This window comes from Camarhynchus parvulus, chromosome 7 (assembly GCF_901933205.1).
Source record: "Camarhynchus parvulus chromosome 7, STF_HiC, whole genome shotgun sequence".
Classification (NCBI taxonomy): domain Eukaryota; kingdom Metazoa; phylum Chordata; class Aves; order Passeriformes; family Thraupidae; genus Camarhynchus; species Camarhynchus parvulus.
In genome coordinates, this window is record NC_044577.1 from 3176980 (window position 1) to 3192438 (window position 15459).

Consider the following 15459-nt stretch of genomic DNA (forward strand, 5'->3'; position numbering starts at 1 on the left):
CCCAGAACATCTGTAAGACAGCTGTGGGATTTGGTCCCATACTGATACCCGCTCTGAGCACCACGCAGGAGCACACACCCTGCATTCCATATTTTAAAATCCAGGTTTAGCTCTTTCTCCTGCCTCCAGAAAATCAACACCCACATATCAAACCATCCATTTGTGGCTATGGCTTCTAACTTTTCCATCAAGTCTGTCTGCATGCAGAAAATACATTCCATCAGGCAAAGGGAAAGCTTTGTGCAGCTCGGTGCTCTCAGCACCGACACGATCTGCAGCGGTTCCCCTCCAGGGTCAGCTCTTGTATTTCACAGTGATGGAATAAAATGGCGTTTCAGTCCTTCAGCCAGGAACTAGAACACAAACTCCTCCTTGGAAATGCCTGTGTCTCCCTTGCAGCATACAAAAAAACAAGCCACCAGAATCCCAAACCTCAGTCCAGGAGTCAAGGTACACTCAGGTTCAAAAAGGTACATGGTAATTCTTAGATTATTTTTTGACTCTGACCCTTGCTCAGCACTTTCTGCAAATCAAGTTTCCTCAGGGGATTTTTTTGTTGGACAGGTGAAGACAGGAGCATCAGAAATCACTTATTGAAACCCAGAGCCTTGTTTCACGAAACAATTATCTCCTCCCCCCTCCAGGCTCAGGGGTCTGAGCTAATCAGATCAGCACAGGCTCAGAAATAATGAAATAGCTGTAACCCATTTAAGCAGGGCAGGACAAGCAGTGTGTTTGCTGCTCAGCAATTCTGCCACTGAACAAGCAAAGCCTCTCCCCTGTGACAGTGGGCTCTCCTCAATTACCACATCAGCTGACATCAGTGCTGAGCTCATGGCCTGCTCCACACTCCATATGAAGCTGTCATGATCTTATTATTTGTGTCTTCTTTTTTCTTTTATTACAAGGACTTTACCTCTAAAACTACTGCCTTTTCAGGCTAGCCCTGAACAAGTAAATGCAGATGTCTGAATCCCTCCTTGCTTCTGAAAGACAACAGCACACGTGTGTTTTTATGGATCACTGTCAAGTGATTTCATTTTTTGTGTCCTTATATTAGGGCTTATGTGAGAACTATTTGAACAGGTTATTTTGCAGTTTTAGGCTTTTGCTGTTCAAATAAAATATTGTGGAGAAGATGAGCCATCTGCACTCCACATTCAGATCCCCTTTATGGTGCATTCCAACCACCCTGAAGAATTTGTTATTTCTTTCATTCTCTTCCTTGTCATCATTTATTTCATTCTTCTACACAATCACCTTAATAAATAAAGAATATGGCATTATATGCACAACTACTGACTGGTGGGACATAACACAGAAAATAACAAATGTGACAATGAAAAACAAAATTTGAAATATATTTTCACCAGAACACCAGATAAACATACTACACTATGCTGGAACACACATTTTCTTTGTGAGGCTAATCTGATCTATTGCTTCTGAAAACTCCCAGACAATGTAAGAAAGAATTGTTTTTAACAAGAGTTTAAGTCTGTAAGAGTGGGTACCAGCACGCTTTTAAAAAATGTCACTCTTGTAACACTAAATCCCAGAATACCTCGCCAAAGCCTACTATGTTCATCCCATTAAGCCCTATCATGTAATGTTCTCTATAAATTTACATATTTAGGATGGGCAGTGCAGAGTCTGAGATTCTTGCAGCTGTTAGGTGCCCAAATAATGGGATTTTCCCACATGACAATGTGGCTGCACCAACATATTTTCAATCAACTCCTTGGGCTATTTGAAAGCTCCAGCTCTGGGTGCCTTAAATGAAGGGCTGGGGTGGAGCAGCTGCTGAGGGAGAACTTTTTCTGTGAACTTGTTTAGAACTTGTTCTGTGCTGTCACCAGAATCAGGGAGCAGCTGATGAGGAGAACAAGTAGCTCTCTTCTGTTTGCTGCATTAAATTGCACAATGGGTGACCCAGGTCTGCACTAGCACAAAATGCTTGCCTTTCTTCAAAAAAACCACCACTGCTGGAAAACTGCCAACAAAAGGGAAAAACTGAAACAAGAACTATACAGGAGGCCAGCAGAATAAATCTAGACAACTCAAGTAGGTCCACCCAGTTGCCATAAAACTGACTCAAATCAGCTTTTAGCTCTCAAAAAAACCAAAAACCAAACCCAAGTCCAGCAAACCCCCTGCATCCCCAAAATCCCCTAAAACAAACTGAAAACTTCACCATTATTTTACCTTAGGATCCATTTGCTGGTCTAGCTTATAGTGATGAAATTCTATATAGGACAGAGAAAGCAGTACTGGCATGTCATAATTTAATTTCACTACCTTTCAATTTTTTGTGTGTATTAAGTTAGTATTTTTAAATTTATTTTTAATATATTTCTTCTTTGTCTTTAATCCCAACCCATGTACATAGAAAGCACTGTGACCCTTGTCGGATGTTAATTTATTTTCCTCCACATTTTAAATTTACTGAAACTTCTTTAGATCTATTAAACAAGCAAATTCTTTTTGAAAGCAGTACAACAAGGCTGAGATGCAATAAATATAAGCACTTCAATATTTAAGTGAGGAAAATGAATTGCAGTGTGCTTTCAAATTGGTTTTCTTCAGTGTAGAGTTTCTTTATTTGTCCAAATAAAATGGATTTGAGTGGGTGGCAGCTTTAAGGAGTTATGCAGCACTATTCAATGGCTTTGTGAACTTGGGAAGGGATTATGAATAATGGATTTGCTGTGCTCTTAGACATGGAGCCACAACAAAACCAGTGCTTCTAATGGGCATCTGCTGGAGTGAAGAATAAAGAGCCTGGTCCACCCACTGAAGCTACAGGTGCAGGAATGTTTGTTTAGTGCCTGAACACAGAATGGGAAGAGCTGAATTCCCAGGGATACCTCCCACCACTCCCCAAAAAGGAAGAAAAGGGCTAGATTTCCCTTTGCCAACAGCTGGAGGAAGGAAAATATTAACTTGAAACACAAGCACAAAATACAAGAGTGATTTCGTCTCCTCCTTACCTGGATGTGAACAGTTTGGTTTACTTTCCTTTTTGTTCCACCATTCCCTGTTAACAGCATGATTTTCCATCAATATATTTATATTATAATATATATATTACACCTGTCTAGTCCCAGTGTGCACCCAAAAGAAGTGTCACTGGATGAGAAGAGCATCCACTGTTCTCCAGGGAAAGAGAGGCCTTTGCAAGTCACTACTGAAATCTGCACATACATAAAGCTCAGTTTACAACTGAATATGTAATCAAAGTACTGTCAAGCCATGAGTGATAACCTGATATGGATCACTTAGAAGGCTGACACACTTAGAATTAGGTTTTCATCAACCCACAGTGCCAGCTGCTAACTTCACACCTTGTATCTCAGTGTCCCCAAACCCTCATTTCAATCTTAACCTTCCAAAGTCAGCTAAGATCTGTATAACTATGAAACAAAGCCTGGTATTAAAAAAAAAAAAAATCTAAAAAGGGCTTTTAAAGGAGCAGAAGATCACACACAGTATTTTTACTTTGAATTTCAGAGTGGGGATATGAGTGTGACTACAGCTGTGTTCCCAGTGTGCAGCAAATTCCTGTGCCCTTTATGCCACAGAAACACTCTGTGACCGTCTGCTCTGTATTAAATAATTCACAAATTTTGTTGATATTTTACTGCAGTCTCCATATTAAGATTCCATTATCTAGAATGTTTGTGTTGGTGACAGAAATATGCTTGAAAGAGACACTAAAATATAAAGAAATTCATTGGGTTTGCATCTAGTGGATAATTCCAATACATATTTAATAGGTTTCCCACAGACACATGCCTTTTCAGGCTCTGAGTTCAGTAAATAGATGCATAAAAATTGTCTTGCAGATGGTGAATTGATTCCTAGCTGGGAAAGATATTGGTCAGCCTAGAACAAGATTTTTGTGTGATGATGTGTCTCAATTCACATCAGAAAACCTACAAATACTGAAGTGCAGAAGGGAAATTGGCAACATTTTTATTTGCTTCATCCTGGTCTTCACCTCCACCAAGACAAACCCCCCCCTTATTTTCCTGGTCAGTGTCAGAGGGGTCATGTCTGCTGTATTCATAGGCTTAACCACTTGGACCATGTGGGAACAGACCTTAGAGCTCTGAGCCTGCTTGAGGATTTGGAGATGTGTCTCAAAGAATAACCCACACCAGAGAAGCTGTGTTACTTGTATGAGGTCTAACAACTTAGGCAAGTGTAAGGAGTGAGGACAGAAATGAGCCCCAAGTTTTTTTGCAAACTGCCCCAGAGAAATGAAATTACTGCTGGGCTGGGAACAGTATTTATTCACATTTTAAGGAAGTACAAACACAATTCAGTGTCTTCCAATGTCAATTAAAGACCCAGGGCACTTTTTTTGTATGCAAGAATTAATTGTTAAAGGACTAAGATGCAACTTGTGTTCATTTTCCAGCTGAGGCTAATCAAAGATGAATAGAGTTTGCTCTAACAGGATGCACAACTAGAGTTCCACCACTTGGGAGAGAAAATAATCTTGTGTAACATCTGAACCCTTAAAAGGAAACAATAAAAAGGAAGAAAAATAAAACCCAAAAGCATCACATGCAGACATGTCTGAAGACTGCCTGGAGCCAGAGGACAAGAATTCAGAAAATTACAAGAGGAATTTACATGCATTAAGGCATCCACTACAGCAGACTTCTACTTTGAAATCAAATGACCAGTGCATCTGATTTCAAACCAGGAGACATGAGCAGCTCAAAATAGCCCACATTCAGGGAGATATGTGGATATTCCTGTCAGAGAATTGCTGCTTATGAATAGTAAGATGTATTCCTGCTCTTTTTAGTTCACTGGGAGACAAGAGAAATAACCTACAATTACCTGTGCTGTAGCACACAGGGATTTTGGGTGACAGTGCTGCACTTGATTGTGGAGCACAGACTGTGTGTGTATTATTTGCACTAACTGGTACTGACAGGATGTGGGAGTGATGATGGAGATACATAATTTTAATGAGCTGTTGTCTTCCCTGAGTTCTGAATTAATACCTGACACTTTTCACTGCTCTGTGAATTACTCTGTTGGTACAATTAATTTTTGGTTCGGTGGAGATACTCTAAGTCAGTATTTCTAGGAAAACAGCTTAGGTAAAGAAAAGCCTGCCAGTAATGAGTGACTGTAACATGAGGGAGAAAGAAAACATCTGGATAATGAGCCTGGATGTGGAGTGGAAAACTATAATCTGACTTCAATTGTGCTGAGTGCCTGCAGCGCTGATCCTTTGCATTTCAGTTCTGAATCTAGGACAGTGGAAACACCCTGTCAAGATCTGACTAACATTTTGCAGGTTATAATACCTGCACACTTGCAAATAGGACAAAGAGAGAAAAAAACTGCCTGGGCTTCCTCCAGTGAACAAAATCCCAGCAGACTCATCTTTGTAGACCTGCCAGCTGCTCTGGTTAAGATTTGGTGGAAGGAAGCCTCAGTTTTACCTCCCACTTTCCTCCTGCTCCTGAAGTAGCTTCCAGGGAATTGAGGAGGTGTTTGGACAAGTGAGGGACCCCAAGCAAGAGGTGTTCAACTTCCAGAGGAGCACATTTCCTCACCAGTTCAAATAAAGCTTCCTGCTGTCCAACAGGAGCCTCTCGGCCACCTACACATAATTTAGGAAATTGGCCTGAAGGAGGAGAACTAGAACATAAAAAACCCCTAACAGTTGCATCTAGTAGGTTTTTTCCAAGCCATACTGAATGCTGAAACAACAGAAGCAAGGAAACTTCTGAGATCAGGAAATTATACACCCTTTAATGTAAATCAAATGCAACTTTCTCATCTGTCTTTTCATTAAAGAAATACTGTGTCGCTAACTATGGTAGAGTTCAGGTAAGCCTACTCAGAAATCTCTGCAAAACTCAGACATTTTAGAAGGCATCTCTATTTTCAGTTTCAGTTTAAAAAAAAATAAAGCAGTAACTTGATTTTTCCCCCCTCCATTAATCAAAAACTTTGATGTGCAGCTCAAGACCAGTAGCAGAAATCAGAAAGCAAAGCACTTACATTTCTGTGTATTTAATGCTTTAGGAAAAAATGTCAAGATGTTCTGAATTAAAAAGAAAAATTATCACTTTAACTACTAAGATCTTCAAATATGCTACTTATGCACAGGCTAAATTGCCACAGATGGTTCCAGTAAAAGCCAGAGAAAAAATGGATTTATCTAGACCAGTAGCCAACAGTCACCACTAGAAATATTTCAGCAGAAGTTACTCAACTCCTGTCATGTTTTACAGAGTAATTAATAATCACACAAACATCTGTCTCTCATGGATCTATATTATTACTGAAAATCCAATACTGATTTTCTTTCTTCTTACCCAGTAGGAAGATTTGAAGACAACTAATCTGGAAATATTTTTATCATCCCCAAGGAACAGAAAGGCAGGGTTTTAATGATGGCTTCAGTTGTTTGCCTTGAGTAAAGCCCTTCACCTCTTTGTTTATTTCACCAGATGTAAATAATGGGATGGCTTGCCCAGCTCAGGCATTCCATGGGCATCAGCTAAGATTTTTCTGGCCTTTGGGACCTGCAAATATGTGACCATAATAAACTTTTCTCATTGCTGATGCTTGTTGCCTCATACTAAATCCACTATGTGATTTAAGCTTACAACATTGAGTTCAAGTTACACTTCCTGTAAAGTTTTGTACTTCAAGCTTCATCTTATCGAGTATTATGAAGATTTAGCCATATCTTCCCCTTAACTGAATAGCTCTGCTTTGAATATAATCTTTTCCTTGATAATTCACATTTTCAAATTGATTTTTTACAATTGGCTCTCTGGGAATTATATCAACGAGATTTTAGACATTCCTGATCCTGAAAAATGTGTTATGGAATTGTAGCAAAATTATAAATTTGGAGACTTGGGCATAGGCCTAGATTTGATTTGAAGGATTAATAGCAGCTTGTCTCTCCAGTGCTCCTTGGAGGATTCCAAAGGGAATTCTCCTTTATCAAAATGGCAAGCACTTCCTGCTCTGCTGTCAGGAGAGACATTACAAACTACCCAAAAATGGTCCTTCCACATTTCCTCTGAGTTCTTCTACCTGCCTTCTAATTTCCTGGAGGACATTTGTCTTCTCTGAAAATAGATTAGCTCCACTCTTACTGGAATCAATTAAACGTGGGATCTGGCCAGAAGAGCCTGTGGCTTGTGTCCCACTGAGCAGCCAGTCAGACACCTCAAATGGGGTATCTGGACAAGGACTGGCTACACACACTCACCCTGATTCAAAAAGTGAAAATACAGCTCCATTTTGAAACTAGGAAATATTTGGGTTACATCTGAGGTGATTTTTCAGGATCCTGATATGGATGCATTTGGTGTAGGGAAAAAAACCCTACAAATCTGTGAATATGTATTGCATTTCAAAGCTGTCCACTGCTTAAGGGAAAAGGAAGAAAAAGAAACAGAATATGAATGTCAAGGATGGCAGGAGAAGCCAGGCTAAACCCTGGGTTCTGATGGCACAAAGCAAAGAGCGTGACCAGTCCACTTGGCTACATTAAATCATGACTTTAGTGAAACTAGAGAAAAAAAAACACCCCAAAGCATAACAGCAATTTAAAATCAACTTAACCATGTCTTGCACTACACACACTCAAGGTGTGTATTAATAAAACACAGGCAGTGCCATCATTGCATGGTATCATTCCATGGTATAATTCCAAGGAAAGCTGTAGCTGACAAGGGGCTTCTAATTAAACAAAATCCATCCCTGCTTGATTTCTTTAAATACTAACCCTAAATTTTCCAAAATTAAATGCTTCTTATGAGAAGAAATGAAACTATAAACAGCAGTTACCAAGTGGAGAGAAGTCACAACAGGAGATAATTTTAATAGGGACATTGGAGCAAAAGAAGGAATTATTTATAGAAACTAGTAATTAATGTCAGATACATCTGACACTTGGGAAAAAAAGTGAAAATGTCCAGTCTTGCTGCAGAGAAGCAAAAAGTGTAAACAATTTTTTTTTTTGTATATCTGGAAATAAGTAAAAGAATATATAAACACCTCAGTAATAGAACACTGTTCTGGAGGTTGGACAGGAGAATTAACAATAATCACAATTAGTCACTTCTAACATTTGCACCTGAACAAATGCACCAATGGATAGAAATGACTGAAGACTCCGGGAAACACACATTTTAAAATTTTAAAATAAAATTTGATTATGGGAGAAATTTCCATGAGTAGACAAAAATTGCCTTGTTAATGGAAAAGTAAAACAAATGAGGGATGGATTAAGGAACCAGAAATGGCTCCAATTCACAAACACTTCCTCACACTGGGCTCTGCTGCAGGATAGCACAATTGCATTTCTTGCTGGCCTAATTCCACATAGTTTGTACTGCTGAAAGGAAGTAGAGAAAAATGGAGAACTGGTCTAATGAGTGCAGAATGGATCAACTGGAGAAAACCAATTCTAGCTGTTCTGACTGCTGCAAACAATTTCTCAAGCTTAAAGCATAAATAACAATGTTGGCATTTAACATTCGGGGTAGAGCATATGTCTGCAAAGCTAAACAACCGCCTGTGTTTACATGAGATATATGATGCTCAGCTTGATTTGCATATCAGAGATCAGGCTGTAAATCTCTGATGATATTTACCACTGGATAATTGAAATTAATCCTGCCAAAATGACTTTGACAGTGCTGAATTTATGGTCTGAGAAAACACCCCTGGAACAGGCTGCTGCGCTAGAACATAACCAGCTGCGTATTTTCAACCTGAGCTGTGCTGCTGCATAAAATCCTGGCCACAAATGATAAAACCCTCCCTTTCTTCTCCAACTTCCTATTTCCATAATCATTAAGAAGTGGGGATAATTTTGAAGGTAGCAGATATGTCCCTGTTTTGCTGTTTTGTTTTGGTTTAATTTTTTCTAGCCATGGCAAGCAAAGGAGTTACCTTTCTTCCCTGCACTCCTCATCCCAATGTTATACTATTTTCTTTTTAATTTCCCTTAAAAGCAACTAATTATCCCAGCAGAAAGCATTAGGAAGTTCCAACAGCAGAACTCAGATTCCCTTGAGTCCTTCAGTAACTCAGATCATGGCTGTGTCTCAGCTTGTGTCTGTGTTTCCAGAGAAAAAGGAAGGGGCTTGGATTTTTGTTTCTTTGCCTTCTTTTTTATTTCTTAAACTCAGCTTGTATCTTTAAATAGAATGCACATAAGTTGTCTAGAAGAACACAGTTTACTACAAAGCTACCTCACATTATCCTCCTGGTAGGAATGTAATTTTTGGCTTGATACATGATTGAAACTTTCATTATACACAGAAGAAAAACATTTGTGAATAATAAAAACCCCCAAACAAACAAAAAACCCAGCAGTAATTTCACATTCTAAGAAAATAAAACCTGACTATATAGTAGGCAGAACTTTCTCATCATTGGCAAAGAATTATAATTTAGTAATTTGTAATTTATTAAAACTGCTGGCAACCTTTTCCTATTCAAGAGATGTTGCATCTTGAATTCTTTGGACTCCAATAAGGGCTTTGATGATTGTGCAAATTGCACCTTGGATTTTGGTGCTAAAAGAGAGCAGATAGCCTCCCCTGTTTCTTACACCAAGTTTGCAACTACAGAGAATGCTGTATATTTTCCAAAAGCAACATTTATAGAAAATTATGTACCTAATGTATAAAAGTGGCTTTTTTGAATCTCAGGTATAAAAAACCAACTGTCATCCACTACAGAAATGGATGTCTTTTTATTTGTAGCATTTTTTAAAAACACACCTCTTTCAGAGAGGTGCCAGCGATAACTCTGACATCCTTCTTGCTTTTCTTCCCCTACAATCTGCTGCTTTCCAGGCCCATTCAATTTGAAAGTAGGCATCCATCCAAATATGTAATATTAAGGAAGAAAGACAGCTCTCATTTATAAAATCTTAATTCCTTGTTAGTAGAAAGAATAAAACCACCAGATTAACTGTGATCACTGATTATTATCCTCCCAGAAGAATGTTATCTTGGGCTCTGTCCCCAGCTCAGAGCTTGTGGCATCTGTGATGCCTTGTGAAGGCTGACCTAGAACAGAGGCCAGACAGAGCTAAAGAATAAAGCAGGGATTTATTAAAAGGCCTCAATGGATCCACCTTGGGCAGCACAAGAGCTCAGTCAGGGCTGCACCCAAGATGAACCAAAATGGTCACAAAATGGACACCTGGTCATGGGGTCTCTCACTTTTATAAGTTCTGGTCTATTAGCATATTGGAGTTAATTGTCCATTTATAGATTTAGGTTATCAATTCCCATCCCTCTTGTTTTTCTCTCTTCCTTCCACCATTGTTTATGCTCCTGGGCTGAGATTGGGATCATTTGTCCTTGGTCCCCAGCTAGAGAAGGAATTGTTTTGTCTCCCTGCTCTGTGCAGAGAGCTCACCATCCCCTAATATGAAGCTGAGAACTGCACACTAAAGCAGTACAGAATCTGAAAAATATAAAAGCCAGAACCTGAGGCCTCATCTGGACAGGGAGAATGCTGATGATGGCACCTGGATGAGCACCTGTTCTGTGGGGAGGGGGAGAGAAATAACTTTCCAAGCATCACAAACCATGGAAGGCCTGCTCCATGTCCCTGCTGCCACACAGCCCCGGGCTGCCAGGGAGGCTGAAGGAGGGCACACATTGCTGTGGTGGCCAGCCCAGCTGGCTGTGATCACACCAGAGAGCTCCAGGCTCGTGGCACATTCCAGGGGACACCCTGGGACAGGTGGGATTAGTGCTGCACACTCGGTCAGGCTCAGCAAGCAGCACTGCCGAGCCCAAACTCGCTGCAGGATCTTCTGTAGAGCAGCTCCAAATCTAACAGCAGCAATTTAACAATCCAATGGAAACCATCAGCTCATTAATCTGTCCATAGCCTTCCCCAGTTTCCAAATCTTGCTATACATCCTGCACAGGCTGAATTTTCCCTTGAATGAGCCAACATGGGCATAAGGCCCAACTGCAGCTGAGTGTTCTGCAGACCCAGGATGGCTTAAGCTCGAAACAGCCACATGTTGTCACCAAACCTCTTGTAGAGAAGCTTTTCCAAAGTGTGTCATTTCTGCACAGCTCTCATTTCATAATAAGTGCCTACACCACCTGCAGCTCTACAAACTCACCTGAGCCAGTCACAGCAGAACTCACCTGGTTTTGCACTGAGGCAATGCCATAGCACCCAGCACATGGCTTTTCCTGGGAGCACACCAAAAACCAGGCAGTGAGGACTCCCACAGGGGCTTTGGTTTTTCATACTCTGAATACACCTTATTTTAATCAGACTATATCACATTTTTATACCACTTCCTGCTGTCTGTAGCCACTGAGATTTTGCACCATTTTTGGTGTTTCAGTGATTCTGCATGGATAGTGAGCCTTTCACATCATGGCTGGGATGTTACTCTCTTATTTTCACAGGCAAAGCACAACTCAGATAGACTGGAGGCAGAAATGGGAGGTGGTGATGAGTGTGAGTGGGAGGCACCATGGGCTGGTGGTGAAGGTTTGCTTTGATTCCTCTGACTACAAAAGCTTCCTCAGTAGAGAAAGCATTTTCAACTGTCTAAACAAAACCTTTGTCTATGCAAATTCAAACCCATTCTGACATAAAATTAAAGCTATTGTTAGTATTATTTTTTAAAGGTCATGAATATGCCATAAAGGATGATCAAAGCATTAGAAATATACAACAGGTTAAGAAAAGAGTTGCTGTTTCCATTTCTAAGGAAAACACAGACCATCAATGCTTATTACTGATAGTAATGGTGGAAGCAAGCATCACCTGTTCTCAGGACTGGCTGACCATTTCTATTATAAAAACGACCTCTCAGCTGGCTTGAACTTTGCCAAACCTTAACTAGTTGGTTGGTTGTTTTTTTTTTTTTTCCAAAATAATTTGGAATAATTCATGAAAGGATGGGTTAGTTACCCCATTTTGAAAACAATATTTTTAATATCATTTAATACCTCAATTCATGGTTTGAAAGCAAGACTGGAAATCCGATACTGACAGAGTTTTAATTAACTCTCAGTGGAACCTGGATGAATTGCAACAGTTTGAGAAGTCTCATAAAGGTCTCACTGAACTGTAGTAGATTGGGAGGGATTTAGGAAAAAAGAACAGAAGAAGAAATTTTCCCTTGCTTTTTCAGTGAAGCTTCTTTCCCTGCAGTGGCCAACAATCATGAAGGGGTATTTTACCTCATTCAAATGCAAAGGAAGTAAAACACCAATAGGAAATGGAAAAATCCATTAGGACTGGATAATAAAGAACCAGGGAAAAGGCCTATAGGATTGGAAACTTCTCTGTGGACTGATGGCATTCAGCTGTTAACGATCAGACCTAGTACAGTACAGTAACTCAGGAGCCTAGTTTATAGAGAAATAATCTGGAAAGAGATAAATCCATCCCATTTCTTTAAGGGGTAAGTTAATCAAAACTGAAGACAACTGGAGAGAGTTAAGGAACTAATAATTAATTGGTAAGCACAAATACACTGATATTTTAAAAGCACCTTCATAAAAATGCATTTGCCTGGATAATAAAGAAGGTATATGTTGATTTATTAATCAAGAGTCACCTTGCTGAAACACAGATAATGACTAAAATAAATTTCCACTCGGCTAACCTTAGAGTGTGTTGTGTACTTATGAGCTTGAAACAGCATATAGAAAACTTACTGAGAGTTTTATTCAGTTACTTATTCAAATTACATGTCGAAGTTTCACTAAGCTCTTCCCTTAAAAAACCCCAGCAGTTAAGAGTAAGGGATGCCAAGTAAAGCATGCAAAAGCAAATACTTTCTTTCTGGCACTGTGTGAAGTCCTTCCTAGCTCCCTTTATCTAGTAAATCCCACAGAGGCTGATTTTTCCAGCACTGCCTTTGATTCCCTCTGCTCCCCGAGTGAACTCCACCAATCGATGGGGAGCCAAACCACACCCCTGGTTATTAATGAAGGTATCAACTAGCGAGCACAGAGCCTCCGTACCTGTTCACATCCCAGATTTTGCTGGTGCAGTCGGCGGAGGCAGAGGCCACGAAGTCGCCGCAGGAGTGCCAGGAGCAGCCCCGCACGGTGCGGGAATGGCCCCGCAGGGTCAGGATGCAGCCGCTCCTCGACAGGTCCCAGAGCCGCACCGTGGTGTCACCGCTCGATGTCACCAGCTGGGTGCCACTGCTCGAGGAGAAAAAACACGTCTGAGCCAGGAGACTGCTGAGAAATGTTCAAGCAAAATAATTTAGCTCTGTTTGGAAAGACAGGTTAAGTTGCATTTGTTGATTTTACCTTAAATACATATGAAGAAAAATGATTTTTGGAAATGTTCGTGTTTTTACTGTGCACAGTTTTCTGACATGCGATAGATGAAGTGGCCACATGTGGGAACCCAGAACATCCCTCTGGCTCTCCAGGACCCCTGCCAGGGGGCTCAGAAGCCCTGGCACAGAGCCCAAAGCCCAAAATGCCTGTGGTTTTGATTATGACCCGTGGAGCAAATTACCAACCTTATATGAAGATCAGCAAGCCACAACAGTTTCAGTAGAATAATAGTGAAGTTATCATGGGGTGGAAAAGTAGATTTTGGGGTTTCTAGAATGGGGGTTCAGAAGGCAAGATGGAGGGATCTGGGCATGTCCAGCCTTTCTCCTTCTTCTTCTTGGCCTCCATCTTCTACTGTGATGTTGGCAGTTTTAGATTGGTTTAGAGTAGAAGCTCACTGTCTAACATAGGTGATAGGTATTGGGAAGTTATGGTAAACATTGTACACGTAGTTTTTAGTATAAAGACATAGCACCGCCCTGAGGGCAGGCAGAGTGCCTGGAACTGTCCTGCTGGATGGACCTCGGCAGGGCAGGAGAAAATTTTTATAGATAAGATGCAATAAACAACCTTGAGACCGAGAAATGAAGAGCTCTGACTCATTCTTCAAGTGCTCAGGCTGGGAAAAGAGACTTTTAAAAATCCTGGGGTCACAATGACCCAGAAAGACCCTGAGAGCCACATATTAATAAATACACTATCAAAAGAGAGATAGGAAGTAGCTATCCCCACAGGAAAGTAAATATGGCTTTCAAATAAATTCCTACTTTTTGCAGTTCATTTATGAGTTAACCAGAGCTTTCAAAATCCAACAAGACAGATTCAGGGAAGAATATTTTGTTATTTTCCAGATTAATAAAATTTTTGACATATATGTATTTTTTAAAAGCATCCTAATTTTGTTTTTTCTAACTCTGTATAAACACTTCAACACATTCACCATTGCTTGGGGTCATTGATACATTGCATAAATGAAAAATACAGAGTTCATCTCAGATTTTTTTTGGCCAAATCTCAGATATAAACTAGTATAATTCTGTTTTCTTAAAGCATGGACATATGGCTTCAGATTAAGAGTCCATCTGTAACATTTTATATAACTAGTAAGGGATTCTTAATAAAATAATTAGAAAAAGTATGTAGAGTGTTCCTCTTATTAAACCCTCCCAGACCTACCCTGTGGCTCAGGATTTCTTTGTGCTTAAGAAGAATCCATGGATTTTTTTTTCCCTATGAGTAATTGATTTTTGAACATATGCAAACCTTTGGCAACTGCAATCTCTTATGTCAATGAATTCCAAAATTTAATTATGCCTTGTGTGAAAAGCTGCTCTGGGGTCTTAAACGCCTTAGTTCATTTTGTTTCATGCTTCTAATTCTACTGCTGTGATTAAAAGCAAACACTGAGTGCACCTTCAACATGTCTGAGTGTGCCACCAGCCATGGTGGGACAGGCCCTGTCCTGTTCCCCTGCCAGGATGGAGACTCTGACTCATTCCTTGTGCAGATGTGATTCCAGCCCTTGGAGCACATTTCTCATCCCTCTCAGCACCCTGCCAGCTGAAAGGAAAGGAACAGGTACCCAAGGAAGGTACACAAAGGCACTGTTTGCTGCTTTATTCTATCTTCTTTCCATTTAGTTACTATTTTTGGCACTACTGAAGAGAAATTTTCAGCAAACTGACCACAGTGGCTCTGAGATCTCCTTCCTGAGTACTGATAATTAGACACACTCTTACCTATTATCTATTCTTATCTTAGGACTGTTTCTTCCTGTGTGCATTCCTTTGTCATCACCTGCACTGAATTTCAGCTGCTGCTTCACCATGAAATCAACTGTTGAGACAGGAATCTTTTCCTGTAATTCTTCACATGCTCCTTTGCACTGCCCTGGCTAATGAGCAAACTCATCCACCTCACTCCCTTCCCCAGTTTCCAAGATCATCTTAATAACTTAGGTCCCAGCACAGATCCCTGTGGGACTCAGAAATTAATTTCTCCGTTCTGAAAGTGACATTTGATTCCTATCCTTTCACCAGTTTTTAAACTCGTGAAATAAATTTCCTTTTTATTCAGGACAGTTCTGCTTCCATGAGAGTTTCTG

At 40.2% G+C, this 15459-nt stretch overlaps 1 protein-coding gene across 1 annotated transcript in view; it reads right to left on the bottom strand.

Annotated features, from left to right (window-relative positions):
• SPAG16 (sperm associated antigen 16) overlaps nt 1-15459 on the bottom strand; it is a 380495-nt gene that overhangs the window by 169285 nt on the left and 195751 nt on the right. The window contains exon 12 of the mRNA XM_030952751.1: nt 13026-13211. Within this exon, the coding sequence (XP_030808611.1) occupies nt 13026-13211 (186 nt within the window). The remainder of the gene's footprint in view (nt 1-13025; nt 13212-15459) is intronic.